Source organism: Mesocricetus auratus, unplaced genomic scaffold, assembly GCF_017639785.1.
Source record: "Mesocricetus auratus isolate SY011 unplaced genomic scaffold, BCM_Maur_2.0 Super-Scaffold_100025, whole genome shotgun sequence".
In the NCBI taxonomy this organism is placed as follows: domain Eukaryota; kingdom Metazoa; phylum Chordata; class Mammalia; order Rodentia; family Cricetidae; genus Mesocricetus; species Mesocricetus auratus.
Window position 1 is genome coordinate 174,787 of NW_024429206.1, and position 20,022 is coordinate 194,808.

The following is a 20,022-nucleotide window of genomic DNA, read 5'->3' on the forward strand; positions in this document are numbered from 1 at the left end:
GGTCTGGGTGAAGAGGAGGAATCCCTGACCCTGTGGGATTCATTGCACCCTCTGTGGTCCATTTGGGATCTCTAGGTGGCAGCTTTAAAAAGAAGATGTGCAGCAACGACCTCAGGCCCCAAGACTGGCAGGGGCCTGCTAGCAACCCAGACTCCAAACCCTGTGACAGCCACACCCCCAGTGGCTGTGAGGAATCACCTCAGACGGTAAGTGACTGCCTGGGTACAGACAGCCTTGTCCTGTTAATCCTGCAGACCCCTGGGGACAGACACAGTGACTCGGGAGGGAGGCAGGGGAGAGAATGGGCACAACGTTAGTTGCTTCACTTCTACAGGCCAAAAGGCTACATTGGTGAACCACATGCTATCCAGAGTGTGTAGTAACTTCTGTCCACATTCCTGGCATTTCTCCTTTGACTCAGTACACCCAACACCTGCTCATGGTTGCCGAGGTTTCCAGAGGCTAAGGCCACCTCACCTGCCCCTATCGTGGCCACATAAAGCTTCACTTCCAAGCCCACCCTACTGTAGAGCTGGACATCAGGCACCCACCCGCCTCCCAGGCTTCCCCAGACCTTCATTTTCCAGAGTCTCAGATGGGCATACAGTACACAACCCAGCCCTGGGTCCTTTTTCCCATACCAAGAACATGTCTCCTCCCATAGGAAGCTGTGGTAGTTTGGGCCAGTCCCATTTGATACTGTCATCTTCTTTACAGGTGGAGATGCCCAGCACAGAGAGTAGCTCATGTCTGCCCACTGTTCTGGAGTCAGAGGTACCGCCCCTGGTCCATCTCCCCCAGGGATGGCATGCCCACGTGCCCTGTGTACCGTAATCAGGTAGACCAATTTGGCTTTCTCTCTGCAGCTGGTCCACCGGGTCCAGACACTGTCTCAGCTGCTTCTTAGTCTCCAGGTACCTGCAGCATCAGGGAGGGGACGGGCTGCCCTTGCCCTTCGCTGGTTGGCTGGTCTAGTCACGGGCATGACTCTCATCGGCCTCTCCCTGTCCCTGTGCCTAGGCGGTCATCGCCCAACAAGACAGCTATGTGGAGATGCAGCGAGTGGCCATCCAGGAGCGCGAGAAGCACTTCCGACTGCAATCAACCCGTGGGAGCCTGCTGCTAGAGCAAGAGCGCCAGCGCAACTTTGAGAAGCAGCGCGAGGAGCGCGCAGGCGTGGAAAAGCTCCAGAGCCAGCTGCGCCAGGAGCAGCAGCGCTGGGAGCGGGAACGTGCGCGCCAGCAGCAGGAACTGGAGCTGGCAGGTGCGAGACTGCAGGAGCGAGAGGGCGAGGCACGCCAGCTGCGTGAGCGCCTGGACCAGGAGCGCACGGAGCTAGAGCGGCAGCGCCAGGCCTACCAGCACGACCTGGAGCGTCTACGCGAGGCCCAGCGAGCAGTAGACAGAGAACGTGAGCGCCTGGAGCTGCTGCGCAGGTTCAAGAAACAGAACACTGCACCGGGGGCACTGCCCCCAGAGGGGCTGGCAGAGGTGAGCGGGCCTGTGTGGCCAGACGGCTAAGCTGGAAATGTGGCTTGGTTTAGTGCTTGTCCAGCGTGCAGGAAGTCCGTTTCCAACCCCGGCACTGCATTAAAAAAAAAAACTGGGCAGTGGTGGCACGTGTCTTTAGCCTTTAATCCCAACACTCTTCGTGGCAGAGGCAGGAGAATATCTGCATTCAAGGCCAGTCTAGTCTACAGAGCGAGTTCCAGGACAGCCAAGGCTACACAGAGAAAACCCTGCCTCAAAAAAAAAAAAACAAAAAACAAAAACGTAGTGACACAGGCCTGTCATCCTAGCATTTAAGGGGTGGAGGCAGGAGAATTACATCATCTTTGGCCACCTAGCAAGTTCTAGGTCACTTGGGCTACGTAATACCCTGCTTGGGGCAAGGGGACAGGTGCTGTTAAAAGGAGCACATTCCTATAATTCCAGCTCTCAGGAGGCAGAGGGGAATCTCTGAGTTCGAGACCAGCCTGGTCTACATAGAGTTCTAGGATAGCCAGGGGCTACACAGAGAAACCTTGTCTCCAGAAAAGTTTCTGTGAGTAGCCCAAATAAATTGTGTGAGAGAGAGAAAGCATGGACCTGTGACTCAGTGTGAGCATGGGTGTGCGTGTACTGTGTGTTTCATGAATCGTACGTCACCAGAAGCACTTTAGACTGAAGCAGTGCTCTGCAGAACACAGATACACCTTCCCAGCTGTGACCTGGATCCAGAGCGGGGTGGGCGCACCACCGTCTCTCAGCACTTACCAGCAGTGTTTGGTCCTCCCCACGCCAGAGCCACCAGAGGGCTGGGAAGATTCAGCAGCAACAGGCTGTGTCTTCTGTTACTTTCAGGCCCAGCCCACAAGCCACCCTCCCAGTTCCAATGGGGACGGACTGGAGGGACGCTTGGCCCTAGCCAAAGCACCAGGGACCCAAGGAAGCATGCTACTGCCTGGCACAGGGCCTGAGTACGTAGAGCGACCTGAGATGGCCCGCTGGGACAGTGTCCCTGCTGAGAGCCGGCAAGCCAAGAGTGATGTGCCTATCCAGCTGCTCAGTGCCACCAACCAGATTCAGAGGCAGACAGCTGTGCAGCAGCAGATCCCCACCAAGCTGGCTGCCTCCACCAAGGGTGGCAAGGACAAGAGCAGCAAGAGCAGGGGCTCCCAGCGTTGGGAGAGCTCAGGTGAGTTGCACCCCCACCCCCAAAGTTCAAAAACCCCTGTGGAAGGGTCCTGGGAGAAGCTGGTGAGATGTTACTTGAGCCTCATTAGAAGTCCCAAATCAGGACCCCTATAGCATCTAGAGAAAAAGCACACCCCTCCCGATGGAGTCCTCTGTCCCAGCCGCAGAACTGACAGACCTCAGACAAGGGGGACAGCTAACCAGGCACCAGCATGGGCAAGCAGCGTGGCAAGAAAGCAGATGTCCATTGCTCCAGCTGCGTTCTGTTGCTGTGGTGAAACACCCTGACAAAAAGCAGCGTAGAGAAATGGTGTGTTTTAGCTCACAGTTCCTGTGTCAGGCCACCATTGTGAGGAGTCAAGGCGGCAAGCACTTGAGACAGCCGGTCACGTCACAGTCAAGAGCACAGAAACGGATGCATGTTTGACTAGAACCCAGTCAGCTTTCTCATTCTTATCCAGAACGATAGAACCCCCTTTCAGGCTGGGTCATCACACTGATTAAGGCAAACAAGACAATCCCCCACAGACATGCCCACTGGTCAGCCTGATGTAGACAATCCTTCTGTGTAGACACAGCCCTTTGTCCCAGGCTGTGTCTTTGACAAAACTAATCACCATGCCCATTTACTTAACCTCACAGCCGGGTCACAGGACAGGCACTAGGGCTGTACCCAGTATCTGTGTCCCTCCTCCTTAGATTCCCTATCTCCTGTTGACACAGAGGGTGTTATGGGACCTTCTCCATAAGCAGAATCCATGTCCTATTGATTATGGGGAAAGGGTGTTTGCTTGGAAGCCACACCCTTCTCCTATCCCAACATTGAGTGATTCTGTGCCACCTTTCAAAGTGCTTATCTGGCTGCCCACAGGGAAGTGGCAGGTAGGGGGTAGGCCCACTTCCCACCCAGATGGCCAAGTCCAGCTCAGGTACCTTCCCCCTTCCAGCATCCTTCGACCTGAAGCAGCCGCTGCTTCTCAGCAAGTTCATAAGCAAGGATGAAAATTCATCACGAAACCGCCGGTCACTGAGTCCCATCCTGCCTGCCACCCATGGATCTGCACCTGCCCCAGGTAAGCCCAGCCACTGGGCATTAGGGCCACCCACTGCTTGTGGTGACTTCTGACACCAGTGTGCCCCACCTCTCTTCCAGACCCCTGCCTCCCAAGCCCGGCCCCAGCTGCCACACCCCCTGAGGCCTTCTTCAAGTCCGGAAGCACGTCCCTGCCACCTGCATCCCCATCCCCCTCACTGCCAACCACACCACTCACCGCCAAGGATGAAGTTGGCAAGGAAGATGTCATCTTCTTCTGAGGGGGCCATGGCCCAAGAGCAGATCTCCTGTCCTGATAACCCTTTGTCTCTGGGGATCCCATGGGTGACTTTCTCTCCGGCCACCCCCTCCCCTGCCTGAGCACCCCAGGCAGTTGCTCATCCGAGGTTGCCCTGTTGGTGTCGGGTCTCACAGCTCTCTGTAGAATTAATGGTAAAGTCTGGGTAGCCTCTTGAACCTTTTTATGTATGTACATGTAAACAAAGTTCTTTTAAACTGAAAGTCGAACCCCAGCTAACCACAGACTTTTAAACCCTGAGGTAGACAGCACAGAGCTGGGGAGCCAGGACACAAGAACAGGTAGGTCTAAGACGACACTGGCTCAGGGACAGGTTCCATAACCCCAAGAAGTCTCTGGATTGAGCTGAGTCAGGCACCAGAAGGCCCTAGAATCACCCAGAGTCCAGGGACTCCTCTCTTCTAAAGCAGCAGTTGATGCTGGCCACAGAGGGCCACATGGTTGGGGCAGCTTGGGCAGCCCATGGAGCAATGGACTGGGTCTGTAGGTTCAGAAATCAATCTGAAGAGGGACAGCCAGCTGTCACTCCTTGTAGTAGGGGGGCGTGTTTTTCTCTACTCTGCCTCTGGAGGGGCACCTGCCTGTCCTCCCATCCATCCATCCATCCGAGACACAGAACCCTGACCGGGTCCAGTAGGACAGAACATATCCCAGACAGACAGTGTTTGATCCCTGTGAAATGAGCAGGTTTTCCCTGGTCCCTTCAGTGTCCTGCCACAAAGGCTAGAGAATGGTCAGCAGCTGGTCTGGTCTTGTTCCCAAGGCACCCATTGGCTTAGGAGGTGACGATGGGTGTGGTGACCAAGAGTGCAGAAGCTGGTGGACAACAGGGTGCTGAAAGTTGTGGTACCTGATGACTTCAAAGAGCCAAGAAAGCTGTGGGCCTGGTCCATCTCTGTCTTGTATCCCGAGTACTCTGTCTACCAGGCCTCATCTGTGCCATGTTGCTATCAAGTGTTTTGTGGGTTTTGTACTGAGGTATGTCAGAGCACTTCAGGAAAGCTGACTTTTAAGTTCCCACTCTGTGAAAAGAACATTCCAGGACCCCGCCCCTGAGAGGGGGGCTCTCCATCAGCTCACATGCCCTGGCCCCACCCTAGACACCATGATTTTTTTGGACTTAGAAGTTCCAATGATTTCCACTTGGCCCTGGGAAGGGTTTATCACATCCCTGCCTGGCGGCCAGCTGTACCTCAGCTGTGTACTGCACACAGCAGAGCATCAGTGTGTCTGTCACCAGCAGCTGGGGGCTCCTCCTGGCGGATCTCCTTTGTCAAGCCGGTGAGACTGAGTGGCATCCCTTGTCCATTGTGACTGTGATCTTTGTCTACCCCGTGATTATTTTCACAGTGATGGCAGAGCATCCTGGCCACGGGGTACTCTGGAATCACCCTAGAACATATGACCAGATTCTAGCAATAAAAGTATCCAAAGGACCTGAGGCTGAGGCAGACCTTCTTTGGGGTGGCGGGTGAGCAGCAGGAAGCTGTCGCCTGCTGAGATTGTGGTGACAGGGAGCATGAATGTAGAAGGCCGAGTTGGTGCTGTGGGTGTGGGCACGTGGATGTGGGTCAGCTTGCCTTGCATACGTGGAACCCTAAATTCTGTCTCCAGTTTGGCACGGTGGTACACTTAGGAGGTGGGTGTAAAGGGTCAGAAATGTGAGGCGAGGCGGGGGAGATGGCCCAGCGGGTAAATGTAAGTGTGAGGGCCTGAACCCAGGTCACAAGTCCCACATGGAAGCATGCCTCTGAAATCCCTGGAAATGCACTGGTCAGCTAGCCTAGTGTACACAGCAATGGAAGCTGCTAGAACCTGAGGTTGTCCTCTAGCCTCTCCACATGCCTGTTTCACACGTGCATGTTTGTGTTTAAGGGCTTGGAGCTGGACAGAGAGTTCAGTGTTTAAGAGCACTGGCTGCTCTCAGACAGGACCTGGATTTGGTTCCCATGGTGGCTCTAAACCATCTGTCACTCCAGTTCTAGGGCATCCAACCTCTTAGGTATACGGTACACATATATACACAAGGGCACATACACAAGTCTTTTCTTGAAAAATAAAAGTTTAGTCAGTTATGGTGGCACACACCTTTAATGCCAGCACTCGGGAGGTATAGGCAGGCAGACCTCTGAGTATGAGGCCAGTCAAGACTACATAGGACCCTGTCTCAAGAAAATAAATAAAAGTTTCAAGCAACCTGGCTCACATGAAGCCTTGTCTCAAGCACAGAAAGAATAAATAAGCAACGGTGGGGGCTGCAGCTCAGTGGCGGGGGACTAGGCTAGTACTTTTTAGATCTTAGCTCCATCCCCATCCAGACCACGGGACAGCTCAGCTCTTCTGGAAGTGTCTGTCCTTTTGTTCCGTGTCTGTACCACATGTGGTTAATGGACCTCACTCTTGGCCCCTGGTACCTGACTAGGTGAGCCACTGCTCCGAGGGCATGGGCTCAGGTGGGGAACCGGTACCAGGATGCCACCATGATGCCTGTGATAGCTGGAGCAGGAGTGAGCGCCACAAGGACAAGAGCGTGCTCCTGGCCCAGCCATGAACCCTGCAGGCGCTCCACACGTGAAAGGTTGGCGCGCTATGCTGGAGTTCCTCACGTACCCACAACCCCAAGTAGTCCCAGCATCCCAGTGAAAGGTTGGAGCGCTATGCCGGGGTTCCTCACATACCCCACAACCCCAAGTGGTCCCAGCTTCCCAGTGGCTCACAAACATCTGTCTTCTCTGTAAAACCAAAGTTTCTTGGACTTTTAGCTAGCACCAAAGCGTGGAGTTAGGGGCCATTGTATCTTGACAGTAGGGCTTGGCTCATCCATCCCTAGAACCAAGAACTGGAGGCAGGGTGAGGGGAGAGCAAGGAAAAGAAAATTGGGAGGAAAGGGAAGGAAAAGAAAGTTCTGCACTTGGGAAGCCTGAGCTATGTAGCAAGGCTGTCTCAAAACACGCACACAATGGCTGGAGAGATAGATGGCTCAGGTTAAGAGCACTGGCTGCTCTTCTGAGAGCATGCGTTCAATACACAACAATCCTTAATGAGATCCAGTGATCTCTTCTGGCCTGCAGGCATACATGTGAGCAAAACTCTGCGCACATAATAAATCTTTATGTACACAGCCAGGCAGTGGTGGCACACACCTTTAATCCCAGCACTTGGGAGGCTACACAGAGAAACCCTGTCTCGAAAACCAAAAAAAAAAAATATATATATATATATATAATCTATATATTATATATAATATATAGATTATATATATATGCATATGCACACAAAAGGTTGGCATCATATGCAGTCCAAAGGCAGCTGTGTCTGGTCTCCCAGGCTGGGCCACCACCTCCCAAATGTCATCCTTGGCTTCCAGATTAAAAGTCCTACATGCAGGCTGGTAAGACGGCTCCATGGGTAAAGGTGCTTGCCGCCAAGCCAATCCCCACCACTCACTCATGGAAATAGTAACACATACACTAAAGTAACACAAATGTAAACCTTTAAAAAAAGGCTCCACCCACTAGAGTCTCTTTGATACAGGACACAAATCCACGCATTTCTTCAGAGAGGTCAGAAGCATGGCCTGGCCCCAGCTTAAATAGGCCCTCTGTGGCCCTTGATACAGTAAGATGCCATGACTCACATGATTGGTCTCTCGTTTAGGTGTGGCTTTCCTGGAGGCAGCAACCTACCTACAGTTTCCCTCCCAGGACTGCAGGAAGTAGAGAACATTCTCCCAGGCCTGGGCCCATTGGGCAGAGGTCAGTCAGATACTGAGAGGTCAGTAGGCTGAGGGAGTCCTGAGGGATGGACTAGAGATGAGCAGTTTCCCACTTACCGTTCATGCACCTGTTTGTGCAAACCGTGTGACTCAGGCCTAGAGGAGGGACGGCCAGAGAGTGACTAATCATGTCACACACAGACTGGCACCACACCAAGATGTTTAATAGGCACTCCAGTATTCCAGCTTCCCCAAAGCCCAGCACTTGAGGCAGGGCACGTCTCTCCCATCCACCTGCAGGCATGCCATCAAGCGCGAGGTTCTAGCAGAGTCCTCCTGGGACTTGGCAAGCCTGGCCTTGGCTCTGGGAGTCCTGGGGTCCTCCTCGTGTACTCCCCACTTCCCAAAGGAGCAGCTTCCCCGAAACCCTAGCTGGGACTGAGATCTGTCGGCCCTTTTCCCACCCCATCCGGGGGACAGCTACTGGAGTGCACAGCTGTGGATGCACCTCTGGCCAGTGGCTTCCACTCTGGGAATCGGAGCCTTTAGTTGACAACCACAGTGTCTTCTACCTGCCACTCTAGGGCCTCATCTAGAGCTGTCTGCCTCAGCTGTGCCGCCAGCCCTGGCGGCCTGATACATGCTGAGGAGGGAGGAGATGGTACCCATGAGGCCCACCAACCAAGGAGGGAAGTGGCCAGCCCACAGGACACCTTGGGGCAGCCAGTGCACAGCATTCGCCAGGTCAGCCAGGTTGCTGAGTAGAGTTAAGACCTCTGACCACATCCTTGCCTCCATGGCCCTCCGCTTGCTTCTGGGCAGCTGGCTGTGAGAGAGAAAGGGAAAGGAGCCACTCACTGCCTGCCCTTCCTGTGACACCCAGAAAGGAGCAAGCACAGAATGGCCCATAGCCTCAATTCCATACCTTCTTTCCAGGCCCTGGACATGGAGTATAGGGGTTATGACCACTGGCCTCAACTTCATGTAACCCATCCTTGTCATGGATGCAGCCATGAAGGCTCAGCCTGTAGTCCTCACTCCAGCAAGCCTGTTCCCTACCTGGGAAAGGCACTACTTTCCACCCAGAGGCTAAAGCAATGTTGTTTGACCACACACACACACACACACACACACACACACACACACACACACACACACACACACACACACACACGTACTTTTGTAGTAGTTCATCCCCTGAACCTAACAGACTTTGATATATAGAGAGGTGGGGAGGGTCACCAGAGACTCATCTGACGTTCTAGTCACTTCCTTCTGACTCTGCTGTATGCAATTCCACCCTAATTGGATGGAGGTGCTATGCAACTATGAGGAAGTTGTCACCCATGCTGGGGTGAGACTTTCCAATGATACCGCTGTTTGGGGTAATCCACACTCCCCCCACTCTGTTTGGTTCTGCAAGTTGGAATTGACTAAACCATACTTTAGTTTGACACCAGTGTCCCATGAAGGATGGCAGACATCTATTACAACCTTTAGGGAAAGGGTTCCCACATTAGCCCTGCAAAGGCCAGCAGAGGTGGCCACTCTGGGCAACTGCAGGAGAGATTAGGACGTGGTACCTGGTGAAGGCGCCTGTGGGGTTCCACAGCTTCTGTCTTAGCTTCAATGCTGTCCACAGGGACCTGCAATACAGGAGACCATGGGAATACCCTGTGCCTGTGCCGAGCAGCATGGCAAGCTGGGGATGGAGGGGCCAGCTCTCTAAAGCAGCTGCGGCAGCAAGCCTCTACTGCCCTCGGCCTAGGGAACTCTGAGACCAGCCATCCCCCGTACTCGGCCAGCAGTCGTCCCGCTTGCAGCCTCCTTCACAGAGCTTCAGACTAGCTGTGCGTTGAAGAAGAGATACTTGTCGCTTTTAGGGGCGAAGGCTGGGGTTCTGTCAAACTGAGTCAGCCTAGAGTCATCTGAGAGAAAAGCCTCGATGGAGGATCAGCTTAGCCTATGGGCATATCTGGGGGTGGGAGGGGTCCATAGGGAGTGGGGGAGTGAGAGGAGCCTTGAGTACACGTTTAGTGTTGATTAGGGCTCGTCCCTATCAGGACCTCCAATGCCTTGGACCCATGGGAGTGGCAAAGCCTCCCCGAAGAGTGAGGATGGCAAAGGTTCCCTAGAGGATCTGAGTGCCAGTGACTGACAGTGTGTACAAAGACTGGCAGCTGCTGGGCGGTGGTGGCGCACACCTTTAATCCCAGCACAGAGGCAGGCAGAGGTCTACAAAGTGAGTTCTAGGACAGCCAGGGCTGTCACACAGAGAAACCCTGTCTCGAAAAGCCAAATAAAATAACAAAAAACTAGCAACTGCAGCTGGGCAGTGGTGGCACACGCCTTTAATCCCAGCACTCGGGAGGCAGAGGCAGGTGGATCTCTGTGAGTTGGAAGCCAGCCTGGTCTACAGAGCTGATTCCAGGACAGGCTCCAAAACAATACAGAGAAACCCTGTCTCGAAAAAAAAAAAAAAAAAAAAACAACTAGTTCCAGCAACTGCAGCTTCCTCCTCAAGCTGTTTAGTCTGAGGCGCTGCCTACAGACATTTCCTTCTGAGACCGTCTGACCCCTCCACCCCATGCTGCACATAATAAACTGAGGTTCCTGGGTGCAGCAGTGTGGGTGCCACCACTCCCCATTAGAAAAGCACACACCCTGCCTGACCTCAGCTTTTCTCTTTCTTTACTCTGTTGTTGTTGGGGAGGGGGTGGTCCTGATGGGGTTGGTGGGGAGGTTGGGGGATGGGATGGTGGGGGTGGTAGTTGTTGGTTTTGTTTCTGAGACAGGATCTCACTATGTAAAAACCTGGCTTCCCTGAAACTCACTATATAGACCAGAGTCCCAGCTTTCCTGCACATGGACCCAAGTCTCTGTCACTTCTTTAGTGCCACTGTCCTTTCTCCATTCCCTCCACCTCCCAAACGATGCAGGTCATGGCACCTCAAGCGGGCCAGCAGACAATGTTCCTCCATGGTTCTCTGCCCTGAGTTCCTGCTTTGACTTCCCTCAATGACAGAGTGTGACCTGGAAGTATAAGCCAGATAAACCCTTTCCTCCTTGAGTTGCTTTTAGTGTTTTACAGCAGATTCTCCTGTAGCCCAGGCTGGCCTTGAACCTGCTGTGTAGGATGACCTTGAACTTCTGATCCTCTTGCCTCTGCCTCCTGAGTTCTGGGATGGCGGGCACCACCACCACCAGTTTATGCAATGTGTGCTCAGGAACCACACTCCAAGCCCAGGAACTCATCCCTTCCCCCAGATCCCACCAGGACAGACCACGCTGCGGAGCTGCCCAGTGCCGGGACACAGCCAACAGTGTGCATGTGGAGACAGCAAGCTGGATGGAACCTCGGAGGTCAGCTGAGGTCAGCAAGAAACCATAGTCAGGAAAGGACATCTGGATACAGTCCAAGCATGGGGAGGAGCACACATCCAAAGGCTGGAAAGGAATTACCAGAGCCAGGCCTGGTGGCACAGGCCTGTCATCCCAGCTTCTGGGAGATTGAAGCAGGAGGGGATACTTAATAAATAAAAAGTAAAATGAAGCTGGGGGTGGGGGCACATGCCTTGGAGGCAGGGGCAGGTGGATCTCTGTAAGTTAGAGGCCAGCCTGGTCTACAGAGTAAGTTCCAGGACAGCAGGTGCTACACAGAAAAACCTTATCTCCAAAAAACAAACAAACCAACAACAACAAAAAGTAAAAGGAGGAGCTGGCAAGATGGCTCAGTGGGTAAGGCCCTTGCAGCCAAGCCTGGTGCTCTAAGTTGGATCCCAGCATCCACATGGTAAAAGGAAGGCACCACCCAAATTTGTTCTCTGACCTCAATACATGGGCCATGGCACATACACAAACACACAAAAATAAATGAAGTAAATAAATGTATATATATAAAAAAGGCCTGTAGACATAACTCTTAAAAAAAATCAGTGCTGAGGGGACCTGGTACTCACTGGGCAGCCAGCTTAGTTAGCTAAGTGAGTAAGGCTCAGGCCAGTAAGAATAGGAAAAAAAAAAAAAAAAGAGGGCCAACAAGATGGCTCAGCAAGAAAGGTGCTTGTAACCAAGCTAAGGACCTGAGTTCGATCCCCAGAACCCAAATGGGCCTGTGAACTCCACGTGTACACTACAGTGTACACATGCTCCCACATACAAACAACGAAAAAATTTTAATTAAAAAAAGTTAAAGGGGAATGACTGAGTCATAACATGTGAGGTTGACTTCTGGCCTCCACACGTTCACACATGCCCTCTCACACATACAGGCATAAAAAATAATAATAATAAAAAGTTAAAAAGAAAAGCAAGGAGGAGCAAGGGAGATGGCTCTGTGGTTAAGAGCACTTACATACAACCACTAGGACTTGAGTTCAGATCCCAACACCCACATGACAAGCTGGACATGGTCCTGCACACTCCAGTAATCCCAGGGCTGAGGAAGGGAAGGAGAAACGGAGGGTCACTGAGGTTTACTGGCTGCCAAACTAGCCAAAACACAAGCTCTGGGTTCAGACCAGGACACCCCCCCAAAGGAAAAGGCAAAAATAATGGCAGGGAACATTCTATGTTCCCAACTGGCTTCTGCACAGACACACACCACATCACACACAAACACAATGAATAAACTCATTTTTGTCGGACTAGTGATGGTCAGAAGGAAGTGTACTGCTCTTACAGAGAGTGGATGCGTTCCCAGCACTCATGGTGGTTCACAGCTACCAGTAACTCCAACATCAGAGACCCAGCACCCTCTTCTGGCACAGGGACTACACTCCTATGCATGAATCCATGAGCATAATTAAAAACAAAATATTTAAAGGCTCTCAAAAATAATACATCTTTTAAGAGAGAGAGAGAGAGAGAGAGACAGGAAAGATGGGGCAGGGATCGGAAGCAGAGAGACACACTAAGACTCTGCTGTGCTAGCTTTGAAGGAGGATGGGCCACAAGCAAAGGGATGTGGACCCTCTAGACACTGAAAAAAAGGCAGAAATGGAAACGCTGTGGGGCCTCCAGGAAAGGACCAATCTTGCCCCACCTGGACTTAATCCTGTGAAATTGACTGGAAGTCTCTGACCTCCAGCATTGTGAGGAGCAGATCTGTGTTGTTTTAAACAGCACATCTGTGCCTAACTATTACAGTAGTTACCTTACTGAAAACAAACACCCAAGGTCAAATGGGCTGGAGGGAGGTCTGCAGACACCCTCAGCAGCTGAGACACTGGCTGCTCTGGCAAAGGACCTGGGTTCTGGGTTCTGTTCCCAGCACCCATACTGCAGCTCACAGCTGTCTGTAGCTCCAGTTCCAGGGGACCTGCCATCCTCTTCTAGCTTCCGTGGGCACTGCACCCTTGGTGCACAGGCGTGTGCAGGCAAAACACACATACACATAAAAATTTTCTTAAAAATTAAAGAAGGAAACTCCAATACGTGAAGACTTGCCCTCTCCTTTGAACCTCCTAAAGAAATATGTAAGGGTTGGCACCCCTTATTGCTGAGGTAACACTACTTGGGAACCTCAGGTGTCCCCTCTGGCAGATGTCACGTACCTGATAACTCCAAGGAGTAGAGAGAGAACCCAGAGGGCTGTACTCAGTGTCCACCACCGAGTAGCGTCCACCTGGAGGACCTTGGCATCGGCAGCCCAGGCGATATGCTCACATGGATAGTACAGCTGGTCAGCCATGTTACTCAGGACAGACAAGCACCGGATGAAGATGTCCTCCTCCTGTGAAACCAAGAGGTGGGGACAGGCCTGCAAGTCAGACTCCCCACTGCCTGATTGAGGATGGTGCCATTCTGGGCCACAAGACGTCCCCATAAGCAGAGTCTGGGCAGCACAGCCCATCTCTAACAGTTGTACAAGAAGAGAGCTAGGGGGCCCATACAGGCCTGGCTTCCTTGGCTCATTGGACACTCACTGGGTCTCAATTCAGGCAATGAAATTCCCCGGAGAGCTGTCAAAACCTCAAGCCAGCCGGGCAGTGGTGGCTTACACCTTTAATTCCAGCACTCAGGAGGCAGAGGCAGGTGGATCTCTGTGAGTTTGAGACCAGCCTGGAATACAGAAAGAGTTCCAGGACAGCCTCCAAAGCTACACAGAAAAAAACCCTGTCTCTAAAAAGAAAAAAAAAAAAAAAAAAAAGCCCCACACCAGCCCTGAGCTGGGATAGACATCAAAGGTTTGCTGTTGCTATTATTTAATTTTTACTTATTTGTTTTGGTGTGTGTGTGTGTGTGTGTGTATGCGCACGTGAGTGTGTGTGCAGTACCCTGAGGTCAGAACAGCATAAGATCCCTTGAAGCTGGAGGTCGAGGCATTTCTGAGCTGCTGCTGCACACGGGTGCTGGGAACCCACTCTCATCCTCCTGACTAAGCACTCTTACTGCTGGGCCATCTGCCTGGCCCCAGGAATTTTACCTTAAAGACAGGGTCTCACATGTCCCAGGTGGTCTCAAACTCATTATGTAGCCCAGGATGACCTTGAACTGTGTGTGTGTGTGTATGTGTATGTGTGTGTGTGTGTGTGTGTTATATACACATGAGTATACGTGCCTTTGGAGGCCAGAAGAGAGTGTGGGATTCTGCAGAGATGGAGTTACAGACAGCTGTGAGCGCTCCAGTGTGGGATACCTAAACTCAGGTGATGGAGTCTGGATGGTAAGAAATTTTACCTGCTGAGGGTGGGGCTGTGGCTCAACAGCAGAGCTCTGGCCTAGAAACCCCCACCGAGGGGCACTGCATGTGGCTGGGCAGTTAAGGTGCTTAAATAACACACAAGGCCCCAGTTCCATGGCCAATGCTGCCATAAAAACTAAAGTCACCCAATGAGAAACCCTTAAAACACCCACAGAAGTCACTGCTCCTGGCTCCTTGGGAAGGTCTAATCCCCTCTCCCTACAGCCCCATTAACCCTGTTACCTCTGTCCCCAGGCCATACTGCTTAGTGTAGACAAACATGGCCGGGTCATCAAAGAGTCGCAAAACAGTCCTGCAGTGGCTGAGCTGGGCTGACACCACCAGCAAGCGCTTTCCCATTTCAGACCTGCTGGGACATTGTTCCACTAGGACCCCGCCGACAAGCTGGCAGCAATACCCCAGTGTCCGGATCTGTGGGAGACCAGAAGCAGTTACCACAGTCCCAGTCATGGACTGAACTGCAATCCCCACCACACGCCCAGCCATGGGCCCTTTAGGATGGAACCCGGAAAGGGTTCTAAGAGTTGCCAGGCATGGTGGCTCGGGCCTACATTTCTCAGAACTTGAGAGACTGAGGCAGGAGGATCACCCACAAGTTCACAGCCAGTGTAGGCTACTGAATGAGACCGTGTCTCAAAACAAAAACAAGTTCTAAGAGTCAACAAACTTCCATCCCAAACTGAAAGTTTGTGTTTGCATTTTTTGTTTCCTTATTTGGCTTGCTGAGGCTGGGTCTCACTCACCACACAGCCTAGCAAGTCACTGTCATCCCCCTGCCTCAGCATCCCCAGTGCTGTAAAAACAGGCATGAAGCACTTTACCTGGCTAAAAACTGTCAGTCTCTCAGTCTCTCCATCTCTCTCTGTTTCTCTGTCTCTCTCTGTCTCTCTCTCTTTCTCTCCCTCCCTCCCTCTCTCCTTCCCTCCCTCTCTCTTTCTTTCTAAGATGTAACTTTATTGTAGTTGTTGTCAGTTTGAAACAAGGTCTCATGTAGCCCAGGCTGGGCAGACACTGTCTGTGATCATGATTAGAATTCCTGATCCTCCTGCTTCTACCTTCTAAGTGCGAGAATGAGAGGTGTGCAACATATTTGGAATACACAGTGCCAGGGACAGAATCCAAGGCCTCCTGCATGCTAGACAAACACTCTGCCAACACCCCAGGCTCTGAAGAGGTTTAGAGGAGAGCTTGACATCAAAATACAGAAAGCGCTACAGTCAGGTGTGGTGAGCACACCTGTCATCCCAGTGCCAGGAGAGCTGAGGCAGGGAGACAAGAGAGTTCAAGGCCAGCCTGGGCTACATAACAAGAGAAGAGAGGAGGGAAGAAAAGGAGAGTTGCCATGGAGAATCCCACAGGAGTGCTATCTTGTGTCACCAATGGTTGAAATGACAGGGACAGCAGGCAGTGGTGGCACACACCTTTAACCCCAGCACTCGGGAGGCAGAGGCAGGCAGATGTCTGTGAGTTCAAGGCCAGCCTGGTCTACAGAGTGAGTTCCAGGACAGCCAAGACTACAAAGAGAAACCCTGTCTCGAAAAACCAAAACAGAAAAAAAAAAAAAGAAATGACAGGGACAAAGAAAACAAAACTATTTCTGCCTCTTGGGTTCCCCTTTGTCCACAGGCAGGGGCATCCGACTGAAAGGAAACATATTTGCCCTTCGTGTTCCAGCCAAAGCCCTTAGCAGGACTGAAAGAGCAGTGTAAAAGACAAAACAGTAATTTGTTGCAAATACTTTTAGAGAGAAGGAAGGCATTAAGCAAGAGACTTAGATCATTGAGATTCAGAGGGCTCACCACCCTTGTATCTAAGTTTCGTTTGTTTTTGAAGCAGAGTATCATGTAGCCCAGGCTGGCCTTGAACTGATCTTCCTGCTGATTGCTGAGATCACAGGTTTGTGCCAACATACCTGGTTTCTACAGTGCTGAGGATGGACCTCAAGGCTTTGTCTACGCTAGGAAAGCACTGGGCTACAGACCCAGCTCTTTTATTATTTCATTTGCTTGCCAGAAATTGCTGGTTTTAAGCTGTGTGTGGTGGTGCACACCTGTAACCCCAGCAACTTGGGAGGCTGAGGTAGGAGGATCCCATGTAAGACACCAACCTGGGATACAGTGAGCTCCAGCGAGGCCTTGTTCCTATTGCGTCATATATTGTTTTGATTATAACCTCTTTTCAGCCTGGCTGTAATGGTGAACACTGTTATTGGGTTGAACTTAAACATGAAGCCACCAGTAATGTCTGCCTCCTTATAAGGAGCTGGCCAGGAAAGCTACAACTGACCTCAGAAGCCTATGTGGATCAACCAAAATGCTCATGTGGAGGGAATTTTACTATTACCAAAATATTTCAGCTGCAACATCCAAAATCCCCACGTGAGATGTCTGCAGCAGCTCAGACATACATAGTGACTAGGCAACTGTTAAATGTGCATACAGGGATCTGATTGGTTTGCCTGTTCATCCAAGAAGCGATCTCAATGTCCAGACAGTGGATTTCATTCAGAGTCACCATGGTTCGGTTCTGGAAGTCTGGCCACATTTGGCTGAAATAAGCCAAGTGCCCGACTGGAGGCGATTCTGTCATAACATAAATGTTCAGCTACAGAGGAAGCAATGTGCTAAACCCGATTTGAGGCTGCTCAGAGCAATTCAAGAACACTGGTGAGATCTTGGTCATTATTTGATTCAGCAGGGCTGGATTGGCAGGTTTGACCCCAAATGTCCAACACAAGATGACGATGTAATCAATCTGGGATCCACAGAGACATGGACCTGAAGGGACTAGCTGGCAAGCCTCTGCCTTGCTAAAAATCACTAGAATACATTCCCAAAGCCAGCACCCAAGGTCTATTCCTTTATTTGGCCACTTCCTCCTCCCGAGGCTGACTACCAAAGTTCAGCTTCAAAGTACTGAAGTCCAGCAACCAAAAGCTCCCTTTGGCTACCCTAATTAACATGTCCAATTAAAATCGAACGCTTCACCCTAACAAGGGGTTTTCCCTTTTACCCCTAGAAACTGCCATTTGTCTACGGGTCACGTCTATCTCCTCTCTATCCAGAAGCAGATCTTTGTCCCCCTCTGGGACAAAATACCCCTGCCCCTCTCTCTTGCCCCTCTCTCGTCCTTGTTCTCTTTCGGCCTCTAGCTCCTGTCTTTGTCTCTTATTCTCTGTCGCTTTGTCTTCCTGGGGCAAATGAATCTTTGTGCTGAGAACTTGGTCTTGGGGTGTCTTGGACCGATACCGGAACCCCTCTCTGGCCTGTTTCCCCATCTCTGAGTTCTGGCCAAACTCCAGGTCACTCCGACCCAGCACGGACCCAAGCCTCCTCTCACCAGGCGGTCCCGGCCCCTGTAAGACTCCAGCGAGGAAGCCAGACTGTTCAGCAGCGCCATGGCAACTCGGTCGTGACGTCACCCGGGGCGGATCGAAACTCCTTCCGGAAAGGGTGGAAGGCTGGCGCAGGCGCACTGCGGCCCTTTGTCCCAGTCCGGGGAGCTAACCTGAACCCAGTGTGCAAATGGTATTGCTGCTAACCCTGTACTCCCTGCCCCCAGGCACCCAGAATGACCTTCCCAGCCTGTTGCAATCCGCTCCTTGGCTGCTTAGGCAACTCCGCAAACAAAATGTTTCAAAATTAACTTATTGTCCACACTGAAAAAAAAAAAAAACAAGCAAAAGCATGTATCAGACCCACACAAAAGGGATTTCTCTTTAAAATTGGGCAGCGCTTGTGGCCTGCTTTGTCAGCTTGTAGTATGTGTGACCAGTGTACTCTCATAAGGATTTTGATTTTCATTTTCTTTGAGGTTGTTTCGTTATTTGGCTTTCAGATCTTTTTTCTCTTCTTTTCTTGTCTTTTTAGGACCATATGTAGCTCCAGCTGTCCTCGAACTCACTATGTACTAAGGCTGACACTAAATTCCTGACTTTCCCAAGTGCTGGAATGGCAGGCATGTCACACAAGGCTGCAAGGCATCTGTAGGGCTACAAGGCATCATTAGAAGAAAATGAGCCGGGCGTGGTGACCTGCACCTTCAATCCCAGCATTCAGGAGGCAGAGGGTCTCAGTGAGTTCTAGGCCAGTCAGATCTACATAGGGAGCTCCAGGATAGCCAGGACTGCATAGAAAGAGACCCTATCTCAGAAAAAAACTAACAATAAACAGAAAAAAAAGACCTATATAGGGCCAGCAGGATGGCTCAATGGATAGAGGTACTTGTGGACCAAGCATGATGACATGAGCTCCATTCCTGGGACTAACATGGTGGAAGGGACAAACTGTGTGTGTGTGTGTGTGTGTGAGAGAGAGAGAGAGAGAGAGAGAGAGAGAGAGAGAGAGAGAGAGAGAGAGAGAGAGAACAAAACATACAAAGATTTCTCTCTTCCAGGAAGGACAAAGGTGATCACATAAAGGCGCTTGACCCATATCCACCTGGAGATGGCAAAGGAGGGTTTAACTTAACATGGGGTTTATTGGGGCAGAGGTAGAGGGTACGACACAGGTATTTTGAGTGTTGTCACACAGGATCTTACGCAATTCAGGGTGGCCTCCAACTGACTTTGTAGCCTAAACTGGCCTTGGATTCCGATCCTTTTGCCTCCACCTCCAGAGTGTTGGGATGACAGGTGTGCGCCGCCAAGTCCTGCTTGCGCAGCGCTGGGGTGGAGCCCTGCCTTTGTGCATGACAAGCTCATGTTCTGCCTACCGCCTGAGCCACATTCCCAACCAGCCCCAAGGACAGTACTCTTCAAGTGACAAGGAGAGTCTCTCGGGGAGGTGACGTATGAGTGGGTGGAGAAAGGATAGACAAAGGCTGGTTAGTAAAGCTTATTGGGTAGGAGGCTGGGGTGGGGCTCAGCTGGAAGAGGGAAGCCGTGGACTAGAACAGAGGGACAGTTTCACTCAAGTCGAACGTGGTGAGGTTGAGTTATCGAGCTTTCTCACTGGCTCCTTTTCTGAGGAATGGCCAGACTGTGCTAGCTTCCCCATCTCCATCCACACAGCGCTGGGACGGGAGCCTCACCAGTGCCTTTGCAGCCTCTTATCTGTTGCAACAGCCAGCCTAGGAGAGGTGAAGTGGTCCCAGGTTGCATTTTTCTTCCTGAATAATTGATTGACTTTTGAAAGGCATCTCCTGCCCATTTCAACCTCTATTCCTCTCTCCCCTTCCCTCCCCCGCTAAACACATCTTTTTCCTCTGTGCTGCTGGGGGTAGAACCATCTTTCCTCCTGAGGGCCTTCGCACCATTGTTCCCCCTGCCTGGAATGCTTTCTCTAGCTACCTAGATGGTGTCTGCCCTGACCTCCTCTCCATATTTTCTTAAACTTCTTACCCACTTACATGTTTGAAACAGGGTCTCACCTCACATCTGTGGTGCTTGGGTCTCTGCCTAAATGCCATCATCTTGTGGCATTTCGGTTCACACTTCTGAACATTCCCTGGCATTTGCTTTCCTCCTTAGCTGGTTTTGGGGGGGGGGGGTTGAGCCACAGTGAGTGGGCATACCCATGTGTGCATAGGCATGTAGAGCCCAGACAGCAATGTCTTCCACTTTACTTTTGAGA

General features: G+C 51.6%; 2 protein-coding genes across 5 annotated transcripts in view; one reads left to right on the plus strand and one right to left on the minus strand.

Annotated features, from left to right (window-relative positions):
• Positions 1-5,464, plus strand: part of Arhgef18 (Rho/Rac guanine nucleotide exchange factor 18) — a 101,810-nt gene extending 96,346 nt beyond the window's left edge. For all 3 annotated transcript variants that reach the window (XM_013124647.3, XM_040731135.1, XM_005085252.4), the window contains 7 exons: positions 76-206; positions 718-774; positions 867-914; positions 1,021-1,491; positions 2,344-2,677; positions 3,624-3,749; positions 3,830-5,464. In XM_013124647.3, coding sequence (XP_012980101.2) covers positions 76-206; positions 718-774; positions 867-914; positions 1,021-1,491; positions 2,344-2,677; positions 3,624-3,749; positions 3,830-3,990 — 1,328 coding nt within the window. In that variant the 3' untranslated portion in view covers positions 3,991-5,464. The remainder of the gene's footprint in view (positions 1-75; positions 207-717; positions 775-866; positions 915-1,020; positions 1,492-2,343; positions 2,678-3,623; positions 3,750-3,829) is intronic.
• A 2,482-nt stretch (positions 5,465-7,946) lies between these two features.
• On the minus strand, positions 7,947-17,906 carry Pex11g (peroxisomal biogenesis factor 11 gamma). Of its 2 annotated transcripts, XM_021236101.2 has the most exons (6): positions 17,789-17,803; positions 16,557-16,636; positions 14,672-14,860; positions 13,299-13,477; positions 9,327-9,389; positions 7,947-8,569 (listed from the first exon to the last, which is right to left on the minus strand). In XM_021236101.2, the coding sequence occupies exons 3-6, from the start codon at positions 14,786-14,788 to the stop codon at positions 8,332-8,334; spliced, it is 597 nt and encodes a 198-aa protein (XP_021091760.1). In that variant the 5' UTR covers positions 14,789-14,860; positions 16,557-16,636; positions 17,789-17,803; the 3' UTR covers positions 7,947-8,331. The 2 variants fall into 2 exon arrangements, with proteins under 2 accessions (XP_021091760.1, XP_005085374.1); XM_005085317.4 differs by lacking the exon at positions 16,557-16,636 and having other exon boundaries at positions 17,789-17,906.
• Positions 17,907-20,022: the final 2,116 nt, after the last annotated feature.